Source organism: Syngnathus typhle, linkage group LG2, assembly GCF_033458585.1.
Source record: "Syngnathus typhle isolate RoL2023-S1 ecotype Sweden linkage group LG2, RoL_Styp_1.0, whole genome shotgun sequence".
Lineage (NCBI taxonomy): Eukaryota > Metazoa > Chordata > Actinopteri > Syngnathiformes > Syngnathidae > Syngnathus > Syngnathus typhle.
In genome coordinates, this window is record NC_083739.1 from 2,095,988 (window position 1) to 2,118,938 (window position 22,951).

At 44.6% G+C, this 22,951-nt stretch overlaps 4 protein-coding genes across 5 annotated transcripts in view; all 4 read left to right on the plus strand.

Moving 5' to 3' along the window:
• The first annotated feature begins 12,344 nt into the window (after nucleotides 1-12,344).
• lancl1 (LanC antibiotic synthetase component C-like 1 (bacterial)) lies at nucleotides 12,345-15,008 on the plus strand. Of its 2 annotated transcripts, XM_061300252.1 has the most exons (10): nucleotides 12,345-12,521; nucleotides 12,614-12,709; nucleotides 12,789-12,906; nucleotides 13,189-13,399; nucleotides 13,512-13,659; nucleotides 13,742-13,888; nucleotides 13,955-14,137; nucleotides 14,279-14,455; nucleotides 14,530-14,602; nucleotides 14,697-15,008. In XM_061300252.1, exons 2-10 carry the CDS (start codon nucleotides 12,629-12,631, stop codon nucleotides 14,771-14,773), a joined length of 1,215 nt encoding a protein of 404 aa, XP_061156236.1. In that variant the 5' UTR covers nucleotides 12,345-12,521; nucleotides 12,614-12,628; the 3' UTR covers nucleotides 14,774-15,008. The 2 variants fall into 2 exon arrangements, with proteins under 2 accessions (XP_061156236.1, XP_061156228.1); XM_061300244.1 differs by having other exon boundaries at nucleotides 13,742-14,137.
• Nucleotides 15,009-16,167: 1,159 nt separating this feature from the next.
• mylz3 (myosin, light polypeptide 3, skeletal muscle) lies at nucleotides 16,168-18,149 on the plus strand. The gene is made up of 6 exons (XM_061300264.1): nucleotides 16,168-16,300; nucleotides 16,472-16,499; nucleotides 17,104-17,247; nucleotides 17,312-17,482; nucleotides 17,548-17,625; nucleotides 17,697-18,149. The coding sequence occupies exons 1-6, from the start codon at nucleotides 16,298-16,300 to the stop codon at nucleotides 17,723-17,725; spliced, it is 453 nt and encodes a 150-aa protein (XP_061156248.1). The 5' UTR covers nucleotides 16,168-16,297; the 3' UTR covers nucleotides 17,726-18,149.
• Nucleotides 18,150-18,950: 801 nt separating this feature from the next.
• On the plus strand, nucleotides 18,951-22,200 carry acadl (acyl-CoA dehydrogenase long chain). The gene is made up of 10 exons (XM_061300232.1): nucleotides 18,951-19,271; nucleotides 19,907-20,215; nucleotides 20,296-20,460; nucleotides 20,618-20,684; nucleotides 20,802-20,966; nucleotides 21,026-21,127; nucleotides 21,194-21,307; nucleotides 21,375-21,502; nucleotides 21,565-21,651; nucleotides 21,776-22,200. Exons 1-10 carry the CDS (start codon nucleotides 19,183-19,185, stop codon nucleotides 21,867-21,869), a joined length of 1,320 nt encoding a protein of 439 aa, XP_061156216.1. The 5' UTR covers nucleotides 18,951-19,182; the 3' UTR covers nucleotides 21,870-22,200.
• Nucleotides 22,201-22,895: 695 nt separating this feature from the next.
• LOC133168552 (microtubule-associated protein tau-like) overlaps nucleotides 22,896-22,951 on the plus strand; it is a 26,887-nt gene continuing 26,831 nt past the window's right edge. The window contains exon 1 of the mRNA XM_061300208.1: nucleotides 22,896-22,951. This exon is cut by the window's right edge and continues 75 nt beyond it. The gene's annotated coding sequence lies outside the window, so the exon portion shown is untranslated.

The window sequence follows — 22,951 nt, forward strand, 5'->3', positions numbered from 1 at the left end:
CAAACGCCATTTTGCACCCATTACACAGCGCAAATGAGCTTTGCTGGCTGCGTGGCACTTTATTCTGGATTGTCCTCCACAAATAGCTTTAAAGTCCAGTCTGAGTTTCGGGAGGTCTTTGAAAAAATCTAGGCCCGGTGCTAAAATGCTAATATGCTAACTACGACATACGCTAATAATTGTCCATAATTTGGCAGCTCATTCTACTTTTCTGTGGTTAAGAGCGACATGAATCAATGTCACTCAATATTTGGGGTAAACATAAAACAGGGGTGTCAAACTGATTTTTTGGGCGGGCCGCATTGTAGTCGTAGCTTCTTTCGGAGGGCCATTCTGACTGTCAACTCAAATAAATGTATGAGCACCTCATATTATCTACCGTAATTTTCGGACTATAAGTCGGGTTTTTTTTCATAGTTTTTTTTACTTATACTCAGGAGCGACTTATATACATATATATGTTTTTTTTTAACTTTTTTTGGGCATTTTATGGCTGGTGCGACTTATACTCTGGTGCGACTTATAGTCCGAAAATTACGGTACAGTAAAAGCTACAAAACAAACTGACAACTTGTTTTCAAATCAGACGAGTAAAAACTGGTCAAATATTTAAAAATATCAAAAATTCGCGGGCCACATCAAATGATGTGGCGGGCCGTATCTGGCCCCCGGGCCTTGAGTTTGACACCGGTGACATCAAAGATGGCGTAGTTCTTGCCACGTGATCCGATTCTGCACCAATCATGAATGGTTTCCACGTGATCTTGCTCTGTGCACTGTATAAATCAGATTGCGTGCTGAGGGTTTTTGCAACGGATTTTGACAGAACTTTGACTCTGAAGCTGGATTGTTTTAGTGAGCGACTAGCTTCTGGTCAGTTCTCTGCCTTCCTTGTCGCCCGTTGTAGTCCAAATAAAGCAGAAGAATCTGCAGCAGTCTGATCCTTATTTCATATTCCCCCTGAAGAACTCCTCGCTGCGTTCACTCAAACTCTGTCTCTCGAGACGCAACTGGCGCTCGCTCTCTCACAAACAGCGTGACTCCTGGATTTGCAAAACCTGAGCGGAATGCTAAACTAGTTGATAATATCCAGGGCATTATTTGAACACATTTACCTTCTGAGTGATTTTTCTTTCCCCTTTCCTCTATTAATGTGCGTAAATAACACCAACAGAATTTATTGCACACCTTACGAAATCTCCGACTCACTGAACAAACCCAGTATTTGCACAACACAATATTTTCTTAAATGATTTAATTCCTTGTAAGGCTTGAGAGTGAATAATGATTTCCCCGCTCCTGCTTGTAAATGCATCGTCAATTGAAACCTGAGCGTTGCAACGATTCGTAAGTTCAGGTGCAACAGCGCCCCCTGCAGATATCCGCAAGTAACTGCAAGTCCCTCCCATCACTCAAGCCACACATTATGCGTCACATGAGATGTTTTGGGGGTGTTGGTGATGTGATATTGTTTAAGTCGACATGTATTTGTGTGTTTGTAGGACCAAACGTCAAGATATTAAATCTTTTCGGTTGGAAAGCTGCAAATGCGTCTTTTCCCTCGCTCCAAGTTGCTAAAGAAATCTGACACTTGTCACTCTCTGACAGCTCCAACAAACTCTTCAAACTCCTCCCTGGAGAGTCTGCGGGGGGTCCAGGCACTTTCTTGAAAACCCCCATGTGTGGTGTCGACGGCTCACACTGCCTGTCTCCGCTCATTGGAAGTTGCCGACGCAGACACGCGCTGACATTACAATTAGAGCGAATACGCCCCGGCGCTGCACGGTCATCCATCACATGTTCCAAACATAATAAACACAGAAGATGGCTTGCAAAGATGCTGGCAGAGCTCCACAGCATGGAAAAATATTTTCAGCGTTGCGAGGCCAGCAGGTTGCTCATCTCCTGTCTCCTTCCGTCGGGATAGAAGTGTATTAGCATTCTCGCTGTCACTTGATTTTTTTTTTTTTCTTCACCCTCACCTCGCCTGATTAAGAAAAGATGACGAGCGTTTGGAGATGTTCGTAATATTAACATCCGAGCCGTGCCATAAAGGTTCCGATGATTTACTGAGTATCAAGGAAGGTGGCCTCTCTTCCCTGGCACTTAGCAGAAAGGCAGCCCTGTGATCCTGATCTCATCAAGCGAGCACGTCCATCTCTATTCATCTCCAGCATTGTGTTGGAAATTGCTCTGACTTGTCGGGCGATTACCTCAAATGAACAATTAGGCGGCCGGCTGTCACAATAACTTGCTGTCTTTAAATCAGCTTTTCTTTTAAAGGGTCGCCGCCATCAGAGAGATCCAAATGAACGATCCATTCTGGAGGGGGAAACGTCAGCTCAAGTAACATGGTAATGGGATGACGGCCGAGATAATAGCGTTATTAGACAGCGGATGCTTTCCCATAGATAGACTACTGTACTTTATGTCGTCGATATTTTCGTGAAGTGGTTTGTTCGATAGGTGATGCCGTGTAAAATTCATTCATATTATAAATCAGAACACGGAAGTCCAAATACAGTACAGTAATCCCTCGTTTATCGCGGATAATTGGTTCCAAAAAACACCCGCGATAAGTGAAATCCGCGGTCACCAACGAAAAGTACTGGGCAGGCTAACGAGTTAGCGGAAAAATGCTAATTTGCGATCATGTTAATACGCGAAAACAGACTTCTAAAGGAATGTAAACAAACATTTGGACATTTGTCCTAAAGGTTAGACGCATGTTTGCTCAATTTAGAAGTTTTATTTTGACTTTTAAATGTATTTTTAATTTGGACAAAACATCCGCGATGTAGTGAAGCCGCGATAAACGAAACGCAAAGTAGCAAGGGATCAGTGTACGCTTCATTTAATCTCATTGTTGCCACCTTGTGACAGGCTAACGAGTTAGCGGAAAGATGCTAATTTGCGATCATGTTAATACGCGAAAACAGACTTCTAAAGGAATGTAAACAAACATTTGGACATTTGTCCTAAAGGTTAGACGCATGTTTGCTCAATTTAGAAGTTTTATTTTGACTTTAAAATGTTTTTTTAATTTGGACAAAACATCCGCGATGTAGTGAAGACGCGATAAACAAAACGCGAAGTAGCAAGGGATCACCGTACTCTTCATTTAATCTCATTGTTGCCACCTTGTGGCAGGCTAACGAGTTAGCGGAGAGATGCTAATTTGCGATCATGTTAATACGCGAAAACAGACTTCTAAAGGAATGTAAACAAACATTTGGACATTTGTCCTAAAGCATGTTTGCTCAATTTAGAAGTTTTATTTTGACTTTTAAATGTATTTTTAATTTGGACAAAACATCCGCGATGTAGGGAAGCCGCGATAAACGAAACGCAAAGTAGCAAGGGATCACTGTTGCCACCTTGTGGTGACAGTTAATTATCTGACAGCGGAACGAATTGAAAACAAAATCAACAGCTCGTGTTTTTTCATCAGGCATACGTTGAGGATCACTTGCGCTTGTTTCTCCTCATCATCGCTTACAATTTTACACCGTCGACATGTTCAGGCACGGTCACGTTGGCCGGTGAATGCGGGAACGGGAGCTTTTGTAATCTTTCCAATCGGTCTCAGACACGGTGGGTGTTAGAGGAAGTCATCAGAACATGGGAAATTTGTTCTGGATGTACCTGAAGCCTTCGAGTTTGTCAGGTTGACAGCATATCAGAGGGTCGTAATGAGGAGATGATTCCTCTGGATGAATGAGCATCGATCGATTTTTTTCAATTGAATTGATTCTGGAATTTACACATAAAAGAATCTCATCTCATTTGGATTCTTTTAAATGTACCTTTTAGTTTCTATTCTTTTTTTTTGTACTTCTTAAATCTGATTTGGTGACTTCATCAAGGAGGAGGTGTGGATTTAGAGTAAGTGCTCATTTCCCAAATAACCGACAGCGTTTCTGTCATGGATTACAACGGATTAAGAAGCACCCCCCGCGGCTTCCGCCTTCTCTGTTTTGCCGAATGCCTCCTTCGCTCCCCGAGGACAAGAAGGGGATAGAAGACCTTGAGGCTAACAAAGAACATCAAGTATGAGGCAGTTGTTGCTATGCAGCCTTTACCTGACCTCTTCACACATTTAATAATCACCATGGATTGTAATGTACCGTAATTTTCGGACTATAAATCACGTTTTTTTTTAAGTTAAAGTTAAAGTCCCAATGATCGTCACACACACATCTGGGTGTGAGTGCCAAGCAGGGAGGCAATGGGTCCCAAGTCTTTGGTATGACCCGGCCGGCCGGGGTTCGAACCCACAACCTTCCAGTCTCAGGGCGGACACTCTACCACTAGGCCACTGAGCTTTTCATAGTTTGGGTGGGGGGGCGACTTGTATACATACATATATATGTTTTTTTTTCCCTTTTTTGGGCATTTTATGGCTGGTGCGACTTATCCTCCGGTGCGATTTATAGTCCGAAAATTACGGTATGCATTTTAAGATAAACCAGTTGGCTGTCAGAAAGTGTGTCGATATTCTGGAATTATGAGAAGTGCAACCTCAGCAAGGAAACGACTGGCCCTGAGCTAGGAAGTGACTGCGCGACAAGCTAATTAAAAAAAGCACGTCTCATTTATATACATGGCTTCTGTACTCCCAGAAGGCCCCTTGGACCCTTGAGTCGAGAAAGTGACGCTTCCGCAGGTTTTGAAGTCGGCGTGTACCTGCGGGCCTCAATGGAGCTGCGTTGGGACTGCGTAAGTAACTATTAGTGTGACTCGTGTGTGTGCGTGTGTGTTTGTGTGTGTAACACAGCACGAGGAGAGCAACCAATCAGCAAGTAGCGAAGGCGTTTTCCCGTAGCTCCCTGCCATCCGTCAAACTTGAGACGAATGGCGACGGATGATTTTACGTCTTTAAATATGACGGCAGGAAAAAATGAGAGGATAATTAATTTTCCATAAAGGCCACACGGGAAACTGAAAAATAATTGTCGAGCGCTACGGCAACATGCTAACCTCAGCTGTGTTTTGTATGATTTGAATGTTTTCATATAAAGCATTCAATTGTTGTTGTATAACGAGCAGCTCAGCAATTTGAGGTTTTTATTTTCATGTTTTTTCATTGGTTTCATAATTAATACAGTTTATATTTTAAATATTTTTGGCCTTTATTGAAAAATGCTTGTTCTGCCTTTTTTGTTGCTGCTGTCAGCAAAAATTGAGATGAGATTTTCGCCTTCCTAAGATGTAATTGGGGCATTTAATTTAAGTTTAATCAAATATAGAAAAGGTTAATGACATTCTCAATACTTTTGGGGGGGTTTTAATCAGAATGTTTATGCTAAATGTCTCATCCACCTTTTTCCACAACTTGTGTCTTCAAATTAGAAATATTATATCACAAAATTGGTCACAGATGATTGTGGCAATTATTAGCTAGAGCCAAAAACTACTTTCCAAAAATCCACTTTCCATGTGTTAATATTTTATAAATCAAGTCAAGCTCATATATATATAGTATTTTTGTTGTTGTTGTTTTCTTCAAGATACCGCAGTGTATAAAAGTGAAATTTATTTTTTATTTTTTTTCCCATTTTTCACATGTCCTGAGTGTTGTTAGTCACCTCAATGTAAAATTCCTTGTTTGGAACGCTCAAACATGGCGAATAAAAAACTCTTAAATCTTGAATCTTGACGTGATCAAGTTATCACAAAAATCACGAAAAAATCCTTATATAAGCCGCACCTGACTATAAGCCGCAGGGTTCAAAATTTTGGAAAAAGGTCGCGGCTTATAGTCCGGAATTTACGGTATATATATATAAGTAAGTAAGTAGGAAAACCTTGAAATGGCATCGGGAGTATTGGCTGGCTACTATTGGGATATAATTTCATCCAACTTTCTCGTCCTTGTCAAGAGTTTCGGCATTTCCTGCAAACTGCAGACTTCTGAAAAAAAAAACAGTGAGTGATGTTCTTTTTTTAAAAGAGAGTAAAAAATTTCCAAATATATTGAAAGCACTTTTTCTGGCTACAGTAAAGAAGAAGAAAGTAGAGACAACTTTCTCTTTGGCTGACGTTCCACCCCGTGGTATCATCAAACTAAATCCCGCCAATCATCCGTCACCCACCCAACTCCACGGCCAAGTTGCCAACATTCAAGTGCAGTATTTCAAACAACGTCCGCTTACTGTACAAGGAAAGGTCAGTCGTCTCTCGTCAGTTCCATCTATGATCCATTCGCTTTTATAGCTCTCGTAATACCGCCTGCCAAAAATAATTCTCCAGCAATTACACACAGAAGTTTGGATGGGACGGGAGAAGAAGAAAATGACGTTATTAAGAGCTGCATATAATTGTTACCGTTTTTTTCCATGTATAATGCGCAAAATTTAACTCATTTATTGTCCTAAAATCTGGGGTGCGCATTATACATGGGTACAAAAAAAAAATTCTTTTTTTTTTTTTTTTAAATTCGGATATGATTCGGAGGCCGCCATTACAGATGCGCTTTCTTCTCTGCTGGTCACTTCAAACACGAACACAATGCTCTCGTATCAGACGCTTGCTCGATCACCTGCTTGTTCGTGTCACAATGTACCCTACACAAATCCGAAACATTTCTTCGCTATTGAGTCTGCTAGCGCATGCGCAGTGATACTGACCGGCAGAATAACATCCGGTTGTTCCCAAAGAAATAATTTTACGTTCACGGACTTAAGTAGGAGTCAAAATTTGGGTGCGTATTATACATGGGTACAGGCTCTTTTCCAGCATCGACATGCCATTTTTAGGGTGCGTATTATATATGGGGGCGCATTATACATGGAAAAAAACGGTAAGTCTGCGACAAGTTGAAAGCTTTAAAGCCGACTGATGTGTAAAGTCACCGCTCAGCCGTCCACACAGCAGGTCAAACCTTTCTCGCCCTTAAATCAGGAATTGTGTTGCAGAAGCCACATTCAACATTTAGTGGCAAGCGCAAAAAAACAAAAAAAACACCTTGAGAGATTCCCGGCAGGGTCCTGACTGCGACTCGGTGTTGGGATGATCAGCGCGGAGCGGAGCCCGGGTAGCATTGGGCGATCGACGAGCAAGGTCGGGAAGGAGATTCTTGCCATCAGCGGGGCCCAGCGTGGGGTCGGATAATCACCGACCCGCTGCGGGCGCCCAACCTCCCACTCGGCAGAAGCGCCGAGCGCAATCAGGAGGAGAGCGGTCCAGCGGCGAGAAAGAAAAAAAAAAAAGATGGGCAGCTGCGGAAGTGAGAATCTGCTTTTGTTATCGTATGTCGCGACGTGCGATTTCTAACAGTCTCACAGTTCTTTTAAAAAAAAAGAAAAAAGCGCTGAAGAATTAATAAATACAGCCAGCCGCTCGGCAATACAATGACATCTTTAGTGGGAACAAAGGGGAGCGCTTCCAACCTTGAGGCAACTTCAAATTAATTTTGCATTCATTGTCAAGATTGTCTCATCGCTGAAGGGAAATAATTGGATTCCTCACAAGATGATATTCTTCTGCGTGGCTCGGGTAACTTGAATGCCAAATGTGTGAGTATTTGTGTGTGTGTGTGTGTGTGTGTGTGTGTTCACCAATTGGCAGGAGAAATGTGCTAAACCAAACTTGCATCTTTCCCTCGTTAGGATTCCCTCCACGTTTGGGTAATTCGCAGCAGCTCCTCGCAGATCAATAGGCGCCTTTGAGCAAAGCTGAGGCCTTCTTTTGGCCCGGCCAACCCACGGACCATCACTGGTGCGGCTAAACCATGACGGATTTTTCCTATTCTGCTTCTCCCATTAGTGGAACGCGGCAGGGGTGAAAATACAATCCCAGGGGTCCCCTGATGGGAGTTTAATGTGTTTCGGCGGACCGGTGGCAGGGACGAAAGAGAGCGCCCGACGCTTTGGAATTCATTGATGATGACTCATGCACATTCAATTTTGTAATGTTACTTTATGTGTCAGGGGGAGATCTGCGAGACTTGAACTCAGGCCACATTTGAGGCAATTGGTGCATATATATATATATATCATTTGACCTTGTGCATCCAAATTTCCCCTGATGAAAATGCTTTGGTGGTGGTCACAAGAAATTGAGATGCAGCACATTTATATGTCAGGTTTTTTCTTCTGCAGAAATGAGACACTATTTTGAATCTTCATAATGAATCCAGTGTCACAAGTCCAACTACCGTATTTTCCGGACTATAAGGCGCACATTCAATGAATGGCCCATTTTGAAACTTTGTCTTTATATAAGGCGCACCGGACTATAAGGCGCACCATTAATGCATCATGTCAGATTTTGAATCCAAATCAAATCATTCTCCATTTTATCTTTTTTATTTCAACCTCAAACGCAACAAATGACTTTATAATCACAAAATAATGATCCATAGTCTTTTTGATTCATGATTCATAGTTTTCAGCGGGCCACTTATGATTGGTTTCATGACACAATGCTTCGGGCCAGTTTAAATTTATGAATTTGGTCCATATATCAGGCGCACCGGACTATAAGGCGCACTGTCGGCTTTTGAGAAAATTTGAGGTTTTTAGGTGCGCCTTATAGTCAGGAAAATACGGTAACTAACCAACCAAGAGCACTCAGATGATTTTCTTCAGCGACTTCAGACTTGCCGAAAACGCCGCCGACTCGGATGAATTGGTTGGCTGACTTCACATTCCGGGTAAAAAGTGACATTTTACAAGTTTACGTTCGGATTCATGAATAATCACGTACGGCTCGCCGTCGTCATTGTTCCCAAAAGTGAAAGTTCTGCCAGCCGTGTCTTCTTTGCCTCTCTTTTACTGCGATGTTCTTCTTCTGTGATGTCGGGCTTAACTGTGGGGACGGGCGCCCCTGTTGTGAGGCTACATCTCCGACTCCACGGGGGAAGGGCTCAAGGCGGTGCGGCCTGAATTAGAATCGTGCGCCGCCTTCCAATCATGTCATCAGACTCTCCAGATGGGAAGTTTGTTAGCGTGTGACTCGGCGTACCAATGGCGTGTTTGAGTGAGCATGCATGCCGCTTTTGAGCAATGAGGGATGTTTTGACTCCCTGCGCGGTCACGTTATTTTTCCCTTCCGTAAAAGATCGAATAATATTTTCTTCTTGTTTATCCTCTCTCTCGGTTAACACGGTCAGCACGTCTGCCTCGCAGTACAAATTGAGTTTTCATGGTCATTGTGTGCTAGCATGAATTTTCTCTGGGTACTAAAATGTGCGTGTTGAGTAAATTGAAGACTCTGTTGAGAAACAACAAAAAATCTGATATGCAGTAAAAAAATAGTAAAAATAAATACCAATGAGTGTTGTAAAAATTACATAGCATTCAAACATTCTCGTTTAACGACCATGTGTCTTAAATGTTGTCTATCTTTTCAAAATGGCGTCGTTCGCCCTTGACGTAATGTCGTGGGTGACGTCATCAGCAGCAGTACGTGTGAATATGGAGCTCGTTTGTTTTCCCACCATGTGCCCTGCAAAGAGTTGGCAACTAGCCCAGGGTGTACCCCGCCTCTCATCAGCTGGGATAGACGCCAGCTCACCCGCAACCCTAATGAGGACGTCGTATAAAAAAAAGATGGATTCTCTTTTTTCCTCACCATCTTGCGTGTACTGTTTGAAAGTGTTTGTGGACCAGAACAGAATCCTAATTTCCCCCAACACACACACAAACAAACACTGTGTTTTCGAAGACCTTCCTGTATTTTGTGAGGTCTTATCAAAATTCTGCCTACCTTTAATGAGGTACCTGTGTATAAAGTCCACTCAGGGATGTTGTGTGAACGTCTTAGCATTTGCTCTCCAATTAGGCAAGCTTAACAGTCCCTGTGGCTCACAAAAGAAGACGTGCGCAAACTAATGGGAGAATTTGGCAACGGTGCAGAAAAGTAGAAGCTTTTGGAAAGGAGGAATGTGCCAAAGTGGCCGCAATTTAATCTGTAGAATCCAAATTAATGTCCGCTTAGAATTGGGGGGCGAGGAAAAAAGAAATAAAGCTAATGTCGCCCTCTAGTGGACAAGGTTATTTTAGTTTGTAAACGCAGCCGAGTGATCCAGTGGTGGGTGACACGGAGGGAAGGAAGGTGATCGGAAGGTTTTGGCATGGAAGGAATGGATGCCAGCCAATCACAGGGCACATATAATTACGATTTCTAATGTAGAGATTATCTGTTACTGGAATTTAGGCTCCCAATAAGTGGTGGAAGATAGCTGGATTGATGTATGGACTGGGAATACTAAAATAAAATTGGCCGCTAGGAGGAGGGTGGAGTGTTATACCCTCTTCTATCCACATGACCGAAAATACACACAGGGGGGGCTGTGCTTTGCATGCCCCCCCGGGTGGCCATTTGCCCCACCCTTTGAAGACGTACCCAAGGAAAAACATTCAAACCCCAAAAGGGACAATTGAACAGAAACATACTAAAAAGGAGAGTAATATCATTGTATGCATTATTCATAATATTATCTCGCCCTTGTGCTGTAGCCCCAAACCCCGAGTTGAGCAATATGGGGGGGCTGTATGTATTTTTAGCACGGCCGCAGATGGGGCCATGGCAGCTTGTCAGGGGCCAGAATGTTCTTTATCTCAGCTGTCAGGCCTTTTCCCCGAGACCAAGATGGATATGGTCCACTTGGAAGGGGGGGTGGGGTAGTTGATGAGCTTTTAATTCTGTCTTTTGCTACAGCTCAATAACTTGGCAATGCAGATGGGGGGGGGGGGGGCAAGACACAATACCCACAGCTGCTGAGTCACTTCCTCTATGGTAGCAAGCGGAGGTCAAATTAGGGGCAGAACTATTTGTCAGTGTCTTGGGAAGGCTGTTTTTTGGTCATGAGGTTCATCTGGACTATTAGATTCACGACCTAACTTCCACACTATACAATATTGTTGTCCAAAGAAGGAATTTATGGCTCGCGGCATCGTAAAAATATCATCTGACATGGCCCACAAAGCTATTTTATTAAGATGGACGGGTGGCAGCATGAAAAGAAAGATTAGATGTCCAGATGATGACCCCCCACCCACCACCGTGCTGAACGACTATCACTAATGCTAAAAAATTGGGTTGATACAAGGATGCAGACACTATTGACAAGTCAAGTCAATTAGAAAAAAAAGAAAGTCATGCGTGTGGCACAAACCGAGACATGAACGGGGTTATCATTTCTTAACTCTATTGGTCTCAGTGAGTTTCAAAAACTCAAGTCGGAGGATTTCAAAGCGACGTGCTCGCGTCCTTTTATTTTTTTTGTCGGGGGCCCTCTGAGAAATAAGTTTGGATGCCCGTGCAATTGAGCAAATGAAGGATGCAGCGAGTCAGACTCTGACTTGGAGGTGTATTTCTTTTTTTTTTTTTTTTTTTAATTGCAAAGGGAGTCAGTGAATCTGCTGGAGGCTACAGCTTGACAGTTGAGTTGGGTCAGTCTTGTATTTTGAAAGTGTGTGCCGCCCATGCTAATATCGAGGATGTGGCATCCAAGCAAGATTGAAAGCGATATTATTTTGCGGCCTTGAACATTTCATTAGTCGTCATAGAAACAGCGCAAGTTGTAGCCAAGTAAGAACTGATGATCAATATCGCCGCCAATTGATTTTTTTTTTTTTACCCTGATGATGGTTTTCCCACTGGCCTAGTAAATCTCTCAGCTCCATAGTGAAAAGCTTTAATCAAACCTGAAGGTCCTTTGCTGAATATTGTCACAGTCTTGGCCTCCTTTCCATGGCCTGTCTCTCAAGGCAAGGTAAAACCGTCCCAGGGTACACATGACCACCGCCTTTGTCCACTCGATTGATATGGAAATGACAGGTGGGAATGGGGAAAAACAGAGGTAAACACAAAAGCAAAAGATTGACCATGATGACTCGAGCAAATCTGCTGCTGGTTAAACTGCTGGTTTTGTTTGCATTTTTGAAATACAAGGTCGCATAGTCATCAGGAGAATTTGACGCACACGGCTCCAAAATTAATTTGTGTACCTTTCGACTAAACCACTGATTTCAAAGTTTTTACACTAAGTAGCCTCCCCCGAAAAATACTAAGCTCAACGGACCACCATTAAAGTAGTGCCTTGTACATTTTGAGTTATTTTGTTTGTTCTTTGTTGGTTATTGTTCTTGCAGTATCACATTTAAGTGCTAAACTGCAGTGTGTTTTTTTTAATGAAATGGGGGAAAAGTCAAATCAATCTTCATTCTAATTCCTGAAGGTGGAAATAATAGACACTCATCAATTAATCAATATCCCTGTCAAAAAACGGGGCCTCAAAATCCCATTTTGCTTAGAGTGGACAAACCGTCACGTGTAGTGCTTCTTCCCTACCACATAGGGGCGGCAGAGTGCCATTGTGCTCCAATCTACTCTGGGTTTCGTAGACAAGGAAGATCGGACATAAACATAAACATTTCAAATAGTTTTTCTGTGCAAGTACAGTATATCGATTGCGTTGAAAATATTAAATCGCTTTAATTTCTTCTTAAAAGCAAGTTACTGTGCATGTTTTACGTTTCTTAGCGGGGCGCTTTTGCTGCATTAGCGTGTAGGTGGGTGTGTTTTCTCATCGCTATATTTAGCCACGGTCCCAATTTTTCTTTCTATAGAATCATACGCTATTATATCTTTATTTTTTTTGAAGCATATCGAGAGAGAAATGGACACGAGAGCCTTGAAGAATCCCTATCCTGACTATACCCCAGAGCACACGCAGTCGCTTTTTGACTCCCATGGCAAGGTAAGCCACTCACTGCGGGAATATTTCCATTTGTGTCTGTTTTTAATAAATATACTCATACGTGTCGTGCATTTTGTAGTTGACGTCTACGTTTGCTAAGCGCTTAAGCAGCAAGATCGACGAGCTTTTGGCTGTCATGGAGAACGGGCTGAAGGCTGCCGACCCGAAAGATTGCACCACTTACACAGGATGGGCAGGTACAGTGACGTCACAAAGTGGGAATTGATCAGGCCTTAAACAGATTGCAATAATAGTACTCGTATATCCATATGTAAAATAATATTACTAGTTAATTTGCGCCTCAAACACAAAAAATCTAAAGTAATCCAGTCCAACCAATGGTTGAGAACAATAAGTAGATGTCTTAAATAGCTGTACGGAGAAGATGGAAGACTCAGCAGCCACTTCTAAACGCCAAGCGGGTACTTCACATGAAAATGCACACTGCTTGTCTATTTGGTGGTTCTTTCTTTGTTCAGGCATTGCATTGCTCTACCTGCACATCCACCGTATCTTCAAGCAACCAGCGTTCCTCCAGAAGGCGCTGGAACACATCAGCCGCAGTCTGAAGTACCTGACTCGCCGCCATGATGTCACTTTCCTTTGTGGTGACGCGGGGCCGCTAGCTGTGGCGGCTGTCGTCTACCACCGGCTGCAAATGCCAGGAGAGGCCGACGAATGCATCAGCAGGTCAGCCTTGCTGAAAACCAACTGAAAAGCAAATTCGGAAAAATCAATCTTGCCGATTGTATGTTGTTTGATTTTGGAATCGAAACCGTAGCATCATGTTTGTGTCTCGCAGGCTGCTGCGGTATCACGAGACGGTTATGAAAGGTTCCGGCGGGTTGCCTGACGAGCTCCTCTACGGTCGGGTGGGTTACCTCTATTCTCTCGTCTTTGTCAACCAGCAGCTCGGTGCAGACAGAATTCCCTCGCAGCACATCCGGCAGGTGACAAATGATCATCATTCACTTTGATTGGCTCTTTTTCTTCCCGTCGTCACTGATTAGCAATTTCAATGTTCTCCGTTAGATCAGTGAGGCCATCCTGGCATCGGGCGAGCGCCTCAGTAAGAAGTGTCGTGTCCAGGATCAAAGCCCCCTGATGTACGAGTGGTACAATGAACAATATGTCGGCGCCGCCCACGGATTGGCCGGCATCTATTACTTCCTCATGCAGGTGACCGAACCGTCGACTTACCCAGAGAGCCCCAGTTTGACGCTTACCTTCTCTCACCCGGGGCAGGCTGGGTTTGTCGCGGCTGAGGAGAACGTTGGCAGGATGGTCAAACCCAGCGTGGACTATGTCCGCCATCTCAAGTTCCCCTCTGGGAACTACCCTCCCTGTATCGGAGATGATCGTGACCTGCTGGTGCACTGGTGTCACGGATCCCCGGGCGTCATCTACATGCTCCTGCAGGCGCATAAGGTGAGATTTTTCTGGATTTTTCGAGATGAGGTGAATGAGTACACAGTTGGTATAAAGAGCAATCTAACAGCAAATATAAAAAATAGCATCCGTGTGCTATCGCCATCTGGTGGCTGTTAGCTTCATGAGTCGACGTTCCAGGTGTTTGGTGAGTCTCCGTACTTGGAGGATGCCCTGCAGTGTGGCGAGGTTGCGTGGCGCTGGGGATTGCTGAAGAAAGGCTACGGCTTGTGTCACGGCGCGGCGGGCAATGCGTACACCTTCCTGGCTCTGTACCGTCACACGCAGGACCCCAAGCACCTTTACCGAGCCTGCATGGTTTGTGCACGAAAATGACGGAGACTGAGCTGCGTACTTTGCTGGGTATTCTGGACTCAGATGTTGTCGTTCAGTTTGCAGATTGGTGTATGAACTACGGCTCGCATGGCTGCAGGACACCAGATACCCCCTTCTCACTTTTTGAAGGTATTTCACTCGGCGACAAAAGGCCGCAGAACCAGTTCAACTCAAGGGAAGACTAAATTTGAGTTGCCTCCTTCGCTTGTGTCACTTCCTGCAGGCATGGCAGGTACCATCTATTTTTTGGCCGACCTCCTGCAACCAACGCAAGCACGGTTCCCAGCCTTCGAGGTTTGATTGATTTGCCTCCCCCCCCTCAACCTCAAGCCAACAGGTAGATGTCCAACAAGACCGGATGTGTCATTGCAGCTTACTTTCCTTCCATTGAAAAATTCACATCACCTCATCATAGTCCAAACAAAAATTAAATATTATTTTGGGGGCTAACAGTATGGGTGGACTAACCATTTAGTATTAGTGTCATGAATGGATCCTTTGCACTGTCTGAGTAATAAATAAGTGATTTCTCACAGCAACGTTTGTTGTTCTTGTGCAGCGGCACAAACTACCACAAGGGGGCAGCAACGGTCCCCATTGCAAGAACTCATTTGCACTATTCAGGTTATGCTAATTTGATAGTTAATTTTAGTTGACAAATGGGATGGGGAAATTTTCGATATTAAAGACCGCGTCAACTCTTAGGTCAGAGAGTGAAAGCACTTTCATCCAAGATACTTCTCAGCGATTGGATCAAGTCTTATATGTGGCTCGTCCAGTGCAACATATACAGTCTGGCTCCACAGCACTCCTTTCCAAATAAGGCTCACACTTTAGACACCCCAAACGCCACAGCGCGACACAATGCCACCGCTCTTTTTTTAATCCTTGGGCCTTCTCCGTGACACACGGGTTGGAGGGGTTCGTGGGCGGGAGGCCGTGCTGGAGAAGCAAGAGGAGAGTTTGCTTCCCCCGCCCCCCCCCCCTCCATCCAAGAAACCAAACACCTCAGGCAGGAAGGGTTAAAAATAGCGCTCATCTGTGCAGGGGTGTGGCCTAACTGGGTTCACCCTTTCATACAAACACGCTGATTTTTAGGTCACTCATGTATGTTGCACGACGTCCCATGGCGATGGTGACTACGTGTTTGTTTTCCCACTCAACCACGCGACAGGGCCTTTAATCTGATTTAAAAGAATGGGAAAAAGATTGGTGACATCACCCACAGCGGCAAACGGGTTGCTTGTCAGCACCATGGAGAGCGCTGGAAACCGCCGCCAGCCGCTCGACTCAATTATTACACGTTGGCCGTATCATTCCGACTAAATGATGTGAACGTAAGCTTAAACCGGAATCATCAGTGTGGTTGTAATTCACTGGAAGAAGAGGAGCCATTTATCTCCTGGAGGTTAATAAAAGGTGTAAATGATCTCGCCGGGCCTTGTGAAGAGGCTCACTCGGCTGCACAGGTTTCATAAATCCCCCCCCCCCCCCCCGTTTGCCTCTTTGAAAGGAGATAAATGTAAGTCAAGATTTTGGTAGTTTCAAAAGTGCTTTCCAATATTAAGGCTCAATGTCTTGAGCCTAAAAATAGCCCCGCCCCCTTCTGCTACGGCGGCCTGGCGGCGGCGGCGCTCACCTCTCTGTTTGCCCTAAGAAAGTTAAAGATGTCCCAGCGTGTCATCCGAGGCGCCTCATTAGCATGTGTGACATCACGAGCCCGGAATACATAAGAGAGCCCTCCAACCAAGGCTCTGGACCACTCTGTCTCGGGACTTTGGCCTCTTTTTTGCTTTCCTTCTCCTGCATCTCCAGCTCTCCAACATGGTGTGTAACTCACTTGTGGGGTGAATCTTTGGGATGCATTTTTGCAAAAAAGAAATTTCTTGATGATGGTTGTGGATGTATAAAATGTCAGTTTGTTTTATGAAGTGAACATCAAGTGCTATTTGTGTTCTTATTTTTCCCGTGTCTTTTGTGTGTGAATTTCTATGGCAGACTGAGTTCACAGCGGATCAAATTGAGGGTAAGTGAAAAAGATTGTCCATTAATTAATTTGTTTTTCATGAGTTGGCGGATGTCACGCTCCCCATTAACTGTCATCTGCTCCAGTTGCCATGGGAATGTTAGTTATGTCTATTTCGGGGGCCGACCCGGCCGCTCCCCTGCGAGCCACTGTTAACACCCCGGGGTCAAGGTTTCGCATCCTGACTTGATGAGCAAGGTCACCTTACAGTCAGGAATCCAAATTGTGATCCTCGCCGCCGGTTTTATTTCATAATGTGATGAGCCGAGATTAGATGGCTGCTTAGATTTCGCTACTGGCACCTTGAAATCCACCGTCAGCCTTTTAAGTCGGCATGTCTCTATATGGCAACAGTTGAGGAGGGGGGGGGTATCGGTTTGCACCCCTCCCCCCTCGGGTAGCTATGGCTTAGTGTGTGCTACAGCTGTCGCGACCCCTGCTAGTTGCAAAATAACACGTCATCCATCTCCACGGTCCAAAATAGATCACCTCCGCTTCGTCTTAGCCAGCGAGCATAGTGCCACATAGCTGCAAACATATTTTTTTTATTTTTAATTGGAAGCCCAGCGGGTGTAAAACCATCCTCATGTTCTCTCCTGCTCAGACTTCAAGGAGGCCTTCGGTCTCTTCGACAGAATCGGTGACAACCAGGTGGCCTACAACCAGGTGTCCGACATCATGCGGGCTCTGGGCCAGAACCCTACCAACAAGGACGTGGCCAAGATCTTGGGCAACCCCTCCGCAGAAGGTAAAAGCTCGGTGGCGGACTAACGGCCGTGCGTGGTGCTTACCGCTTGTGACGTCACTCTCAGAAATGGCCAACAAGAGGATCAACTTCGACGCCTTCCTGCCCATGCTGAAACAGGCGGACGCTCTGCCCAAGGGCACCTACGACGACTACGTTGAGGGTCTGCGCGTCTTCGACAAGGAGGGCAACGGCACCGTCATGGGCGCTGAGCTGCGCATCGTCCTGTCCACCCTGGGTGAGTCCCGCCTCGAGCCAACGCAAAGGAACGCGTTTGTGACGAGCGCCGCCGTCGCTCAACAGGAGAGAAGATGAACGAAACCGAGATCGATGCCCTCATGGCCGGCCAGGAGGATGAGAACGGCAGCGTGCACTACGAGGGTAGGTTTCTCGGCGTGGACGTCGTTGGCGTCTTCCTCGGGCTCACGCCGGTCTCCTTGTTTGATCGGCAGCTTTCGTCAAGCACATCATGTCTGTGTAAAGAGCGCGCAGCAGGAGCGTGTTCGGGACATCGCACAAGACCAACAAGAAAAGACAAGGACTTTGTTCAAGGGATGTCGAAGAGAAGCCCACTTGTTTTGTTTTTCTTTACCGTTTCCACCCTCCTCTCTCGGGACATCCCCTTTCCATTGTAGACCACATCATTCGCATCCCACCGGGGGCGCGTCTCCACTCGCCGCATGAGGTGAGGAACCGGGGGAGAAGGGGTGACCGCTCATCAAGTGAGGGTCCATCCCTCCCTTCTCACCGCCACCTCATTCAGTCGAACCATCACTGGCCCAGTAGTGCTAAAGGTCCTGGGGGAAAAGCAGTGGAGTGAGCGCCAAAGTCTCCCACCTCCCTGAAGGCCGTTATTTATTTTTATTCTGTTCACTGCAGAATAAATTTTTCCAAAGTACATCCCAGCTCAGGCTGTTTTTCTTCTTTCTTCCAGAGCTACAAATAAACTGGTTGTCTTAATGCAGTCAATTCAGATTTAACAGATTTAACGGTTCAAAGCCTTTTGGTTGCATAAAAATTATATTAAATATTTTAAGATTATTACAATTGACAATTGGAATTTTTGGGATATTTTTGCTTTAACAAGAATTGGGGTAGTTGACACCTTTGATTTGCTTTTGCGGGCAGATTTCATTTTTAAAGTTACCGTTGAAAGCCTTTTGGTTACATAAAAATTCTCGTAATATTTTAAGATAATTACAATTGACAATTGGAATTTTTGGTACATTTTTGCTTTAACAAGAATTGTGGTAGTTGACACCCTTGCTTTGCTTTTGCGGGCCATGTGCAGCGACGTGGTGGGACGGATCCGGCCCCCGGGCCTCGAGTTTGACAACAATGGGTCACTACTGGTACTCTGGTTCATTCTGGTGGGTTATCTACGGGAATCACAGAATTATACACCCATCTGTCCATTTACAACACAAATACAATAAAATATGATCATTAAGATATGTTTTAAATTCACAGAAACATCAAATTAAATTTTCTATTGAACGGGAAAGTATGTAGCGTCTCGACTCTTAAGTACACTTTAAAAAAACGTATTTTTGAGTAAGTGTTGTACAATTTTTATGTGCAATAATTTTAATTCAATCATTTGTCCTATACCACGAAGAGAAAATGAGAAAAACCGTGAAGAGATGCAATGCCAACTTTAAACCGGTAGAGGGCAGGGTTTAATTTAGAACCCAGGATCTGTACTCGTTTATCAGAAGAAGAAAATGGCCGTCAGTGCCGACTCCGAGGCGTATAACGTATAAGTTGTGTTTTACCTCCGAGATGTGGTCAAACTAGTGTTTATTTTTCTTTTAATTTCATTTTTGGTTGCAGTAGAGGCGAAAGCAAGAAAAAAAGGGAGAAAACATAATTTGTAAGACAGCTTTACTGTCATTTGATTTGTTTTCAACTTGCTCGTCTAACGTTAATTCTTCGACGATGTTTGTCAGAAATACGTTCAAACTATTTGGTTGTGACTTTAAACGAATCTCCCTGTCAGGACAGATTCTGCCGTCGGCTGCAGCAAGGTAAAGTTTATTTTTTTTACACGTTTCTTTCGACTTTTCAACTATGTCAATACAAAACTGCGCTTAGTACATTAGTTTTGTGTCTTATCTTCATCCCCTGTTGTGTTTTTCTGTAGTTTTCTTTTATTTTAGTCGCTGCGACCTTTAACACACTTTTACGCAATACTTTCCGAGCACTTGAGCTATTATTTGGTCGACCTCTGATTAAAAGTGATTTTTTTATTCAAAGTTAAGACCCCCTTTTTTTTTTTTACACACTCACAAATGTGGATATAAAAATAAGATCAGATAAGAATTAGGTCAGACTTTAATAAAGCCTATATATAATGGACAAAAATAACAAAATTCTATGTAGCACTTAAAAATATTGTTGACTAGTATAACCACACTATATACTGTAATGTCCTCCTATATGGAGTATATGGGACATGGGAAAAAAAATATGTCACTATACATTGACAACCTTAGTCGCCAAACCTGAATGGGTAGAAGATAAGTTACAAAACACTGCAAATAGAACATAAGGTGTTACCAGTCTATGCTGTCTGAAAAAAGCAAATTAATTTTGTTGGAACATATACAAAAAGAATTTGTGGAGCATTTCAGTTATTTCAATACTGGATTCTTTCATTCAGACTGCAGCACCATGATGCTCGAGAACCAACCCCCTCCTCTCGTCCGGAGACATCCAAAGCAAAGAACATGATGGACATCGGGACCCGGCGCATTTTCAACGAGGACCATGACCTCTTCAGGCAGAGTGTGCGCCGCTTCTTCCAAGAGGAGGTCGTGCCACATCACAAGGAGTGGGAGAAAGCCGGCCAGGTGAGCAGGGAGGTGTGGGAAAAGGCCGGCGAGCAAGGCCTGCTGGGAGTTATGACGCCAGAGGAGTGCGGCGGCATTGGCGGGGACCTGTTGTCAACTGCTGTCACGTGGGAGGAACAGTGAGAGGAACAAAACAAAAACATCTGATCAAAATGAAATTCTCTTTCTCATATGCCCTCTCTCTGTTTTCATTCTCCAGAATGTACTCAAACTGTTCAGGACCAGGTTTTGCGCTTCACTCGGACATTGTCATGCCCTACATCATCAACTACGGCACCAAGGAGCAGATTGAACGCTTCGTTCCCAAGATGACTGCCGGAAAATGCATTTGCGCCATTGCCATGACTGAACCCGGAGCGGGCAGGTTGGGACTCTTTTCGAATAGACCCGTTTGAACATTTGGTTTTGTCATTCTAAAGGGAGCTTGCATATTATTTTTGGTACACGAAAAACACTTTCTCCGGCATAAACAATGCAAAATGGCTTGCTTGGTTTGAACAAGGGTTTCATGACCTTTTCAGCGACCTTCAAGGTGTGCGCACATACGCCAAGCGTGACGGCAGCGATTGGATCTTGAACGGCAACAAAGTAAGAAGAAGTACATTTTAGAAATGACATTTTCCTGATAAGACAGGCTGTGGAATTTGGGAAATCATTTCCATAGATATCCCCGTCACCTATTGGTTGACAAACTGCTGTCTGCAGGTGTTCATCACCAACGGCTGGATGGCTGACCTGGTGGTGGTGGTGGCCGTGACGGACCGCCAGGCCAAGACGGCCGCCCACGGCATCAGTCTCTTTCTCGTGGAGGATGGCATGAGTGGCTTCCACAAAGGGCGCAAGTTGGAAAAAATCGGCCTAAAGGCACAGGTACGCTCGCTTTTGGCGACGTTTGTTATCCTCGCGTTAACTCTCATCATCTTCCAAAGGACACGGCGGAACTTTTTTTTGAGGACGTGCGACTCCCGGCGGAAGCGCTGTTGGGCGGCCTCAACAAGGGTTTCTACTACTTGATGAACGAGCTGCCGCAGGCGAGTGTGCGCTCCGTCTCCTCCCCCCCTCCCCCATCGGCTTCATCGAATGTGATCTGTGATCAGGAGCGTCTGGTGATCGCCGACATGGCCATCGCGAGCTGCGAGTTCATGTTTGAGGAAACCAGGAGCTACGTCCTGCAGAGGAAAGCGTTCGGAAAGACCATCGCTCACCTGCAGGTGGGTGACGTGGCGTTTTGGGAATTTCGGGGACAGCTTAAGTGACTTTGTTTAACATTCCGCACAGACCGTGCAGCACAACCTGGCCGAGCTAAAGACGGAAATCTGCGTGGGCCGCGCGTTCGTCGACAGCTGCCTCCACCTCCACGTGGAGAAGAGGCTGGACCCCGCAACGGCTTCCATGGCCAAGTACTGGTGAGTGCGCCGGTCTCCTCTCCTGTGTGTGGAGCTCCACTCTTAGCGTTGTCTCCGTCCAGGGCGTCTGAGCTGCAGAACAAGGTGGCCACACGGTGCCTGCAGCTCCATGGTGGCTGGGGCTACATGTGGGAGTACCCCATTGCTAAGTAAGCGCTCGGTAGACCTCACGACACCTCCGTCGGCAATCGCCGCTGAGCCCCGACAGCACGTGCAGGACGCTGGACAGCCCAAATCCCAGAAGCTTCCTGAATTGTGCCTTTGTCATTCCAGGGCGTTTGTGGATTCTCGCATTCAGCCCATCTACGGAGGAACTAATGAGATCATGAAAGAGCTCATCGCGCGGAGCATCGTCAGCCAGAAATGAGACCTGTTCAGGACTCGAGGTGTTTTTGTTTTTTATTGTGGAAACACACAAATGGAATCAGATAGTATGTTTGATGAATCTTCAGAAAGCAGAACAGTGCCAATTCTGTTTTTAAAACAAAATAATTGAAAAAAATATTTTTGCTCATCTCGTCAATTCACAGTTGACAGGCAAACTCATAAAGTCAACTTGGACTTCTGTACATTATCATTGTTTTAGTTTATACAATGACATTTACTGTAAAGGCAGTTATGTCGAAGAATATGAATAATATTGAATTAGTGTCTTCCATTTTGTTTTAATAAAATTCAATGGAAGTTCCGTAAGACAATCTGCAATGACTAATTTATTTTATTCATGATAGCTTAGTTAAAATGCAATAAATTTTTATACGAAGTAACCATTTTATTCCATTTGTTTAAATAAAAATCAATTGAAGTTCTGTAAGACAAAATATGATTACTAGTTTATTTGTATCAATTCATTAAAATGCAGTCCATTTTTATACGAAGTAACTAGTGACATGTAAGAAATAAAGAAGTCGAACGCAAACCAACCGATTAATTTTATCAATCAACTCAACAAGCATATTTTCCAGCAGACTTGCAATTCTTAATACTGCCACTAGGTGGCAGCAGAATCTCGGACAAACTCAAAAGACCAACCCTTCATTTCAAAATAAATATCGTAGCTCGTTTTGTGTCGCAATAATGTTTTTGCCAATTGTGTTTTAATTGTAAATCACACATTTTTGCAATGCCATCCAATCCCTGCGCTTTGCGTCTGCCCTCTTCACTGCTCTCACTCGCCCCCTTTCTTTTTTTTTTTTTTCTTCCTCAACCTTCCCTCAGCAACAGCCACACCCTGATGCTTCAGCACCTGCTTGCTCCAAGAGTGCATTTCGCTTTTGGTCCCTTTGTGATCATTCGCACATTTCAAATCCCCTCAACCAGTCACCAGTTTGCACCCCCCCCGGCGGCGCCCCCTTTGGTGCGATCGCCTTGCCCCAATCCTGCCGCACTTACGGTAAAGATCGTCTCCGCGGTGGGAGGGGCCACTGGGCCCAACAACAGCGCTCATTG

Bases quoted from the DNA above. Each gene is read 5' to 3' on its own strand.
- lancl1 (XM_061300244.1), top strand. From the start codon at position 12,629: ATGGACACGAGAGCCTTGAAGAATCCCTATCCTGACTATACCCCAGAG. The intron at 12,710-12,788 runs GTAAGCCACTCA...TGCATTTTGTAG, and splicing joins TTTTTGACTCCCATGGCAAG to TTGACGTCTACGTTTGCTAA. The intron at 14,138-14,278 runs GTGAGATTTTTC...TCGACGTTCCAG, and splicing joins TGCTCCTGCAGGCGCATAAG to GTGTTTGGTGAGTCTCCGTA.
- acadl (XM_061300232.1), top strand. From the start codon at position 19,183: ATGTTTGTCAGAAATACGTTCAAACTATTTGGTTGTGACTTTAAACGA. The intron at 20,967-21,025 runs GTACGCTCGCTT...CATCTTCCAAAG, and splicing joins AAATCGGCCTAAAGGCACAG to GACACGGCGGAACTTTTTTT. The intron at 21,128-21,193 runs GCGAGTGTGCGC...ATCTGTGATCAG, and splicing joins TGATGAACGAGCTGCCGCAG to GAGCGTCTGGTGATCGCCGA.
- mylz3 (XM_061300264.1), top strand. The intron at 17,248-17,311 runs GTAAAAGCTCGG...CGTCACTCTCAG, and splicing joins GGGCAACCCCTCCGCAGAAG to AAATGGCCAACAAGAGGATC. The intron at 17,483-17,547 runs GTGAGTCCCGCC...GTCGCTCAACAG, and splicing joins CATCGTCCTGTCCACCCTGG to GAGAGAAGATGAACGAAACC.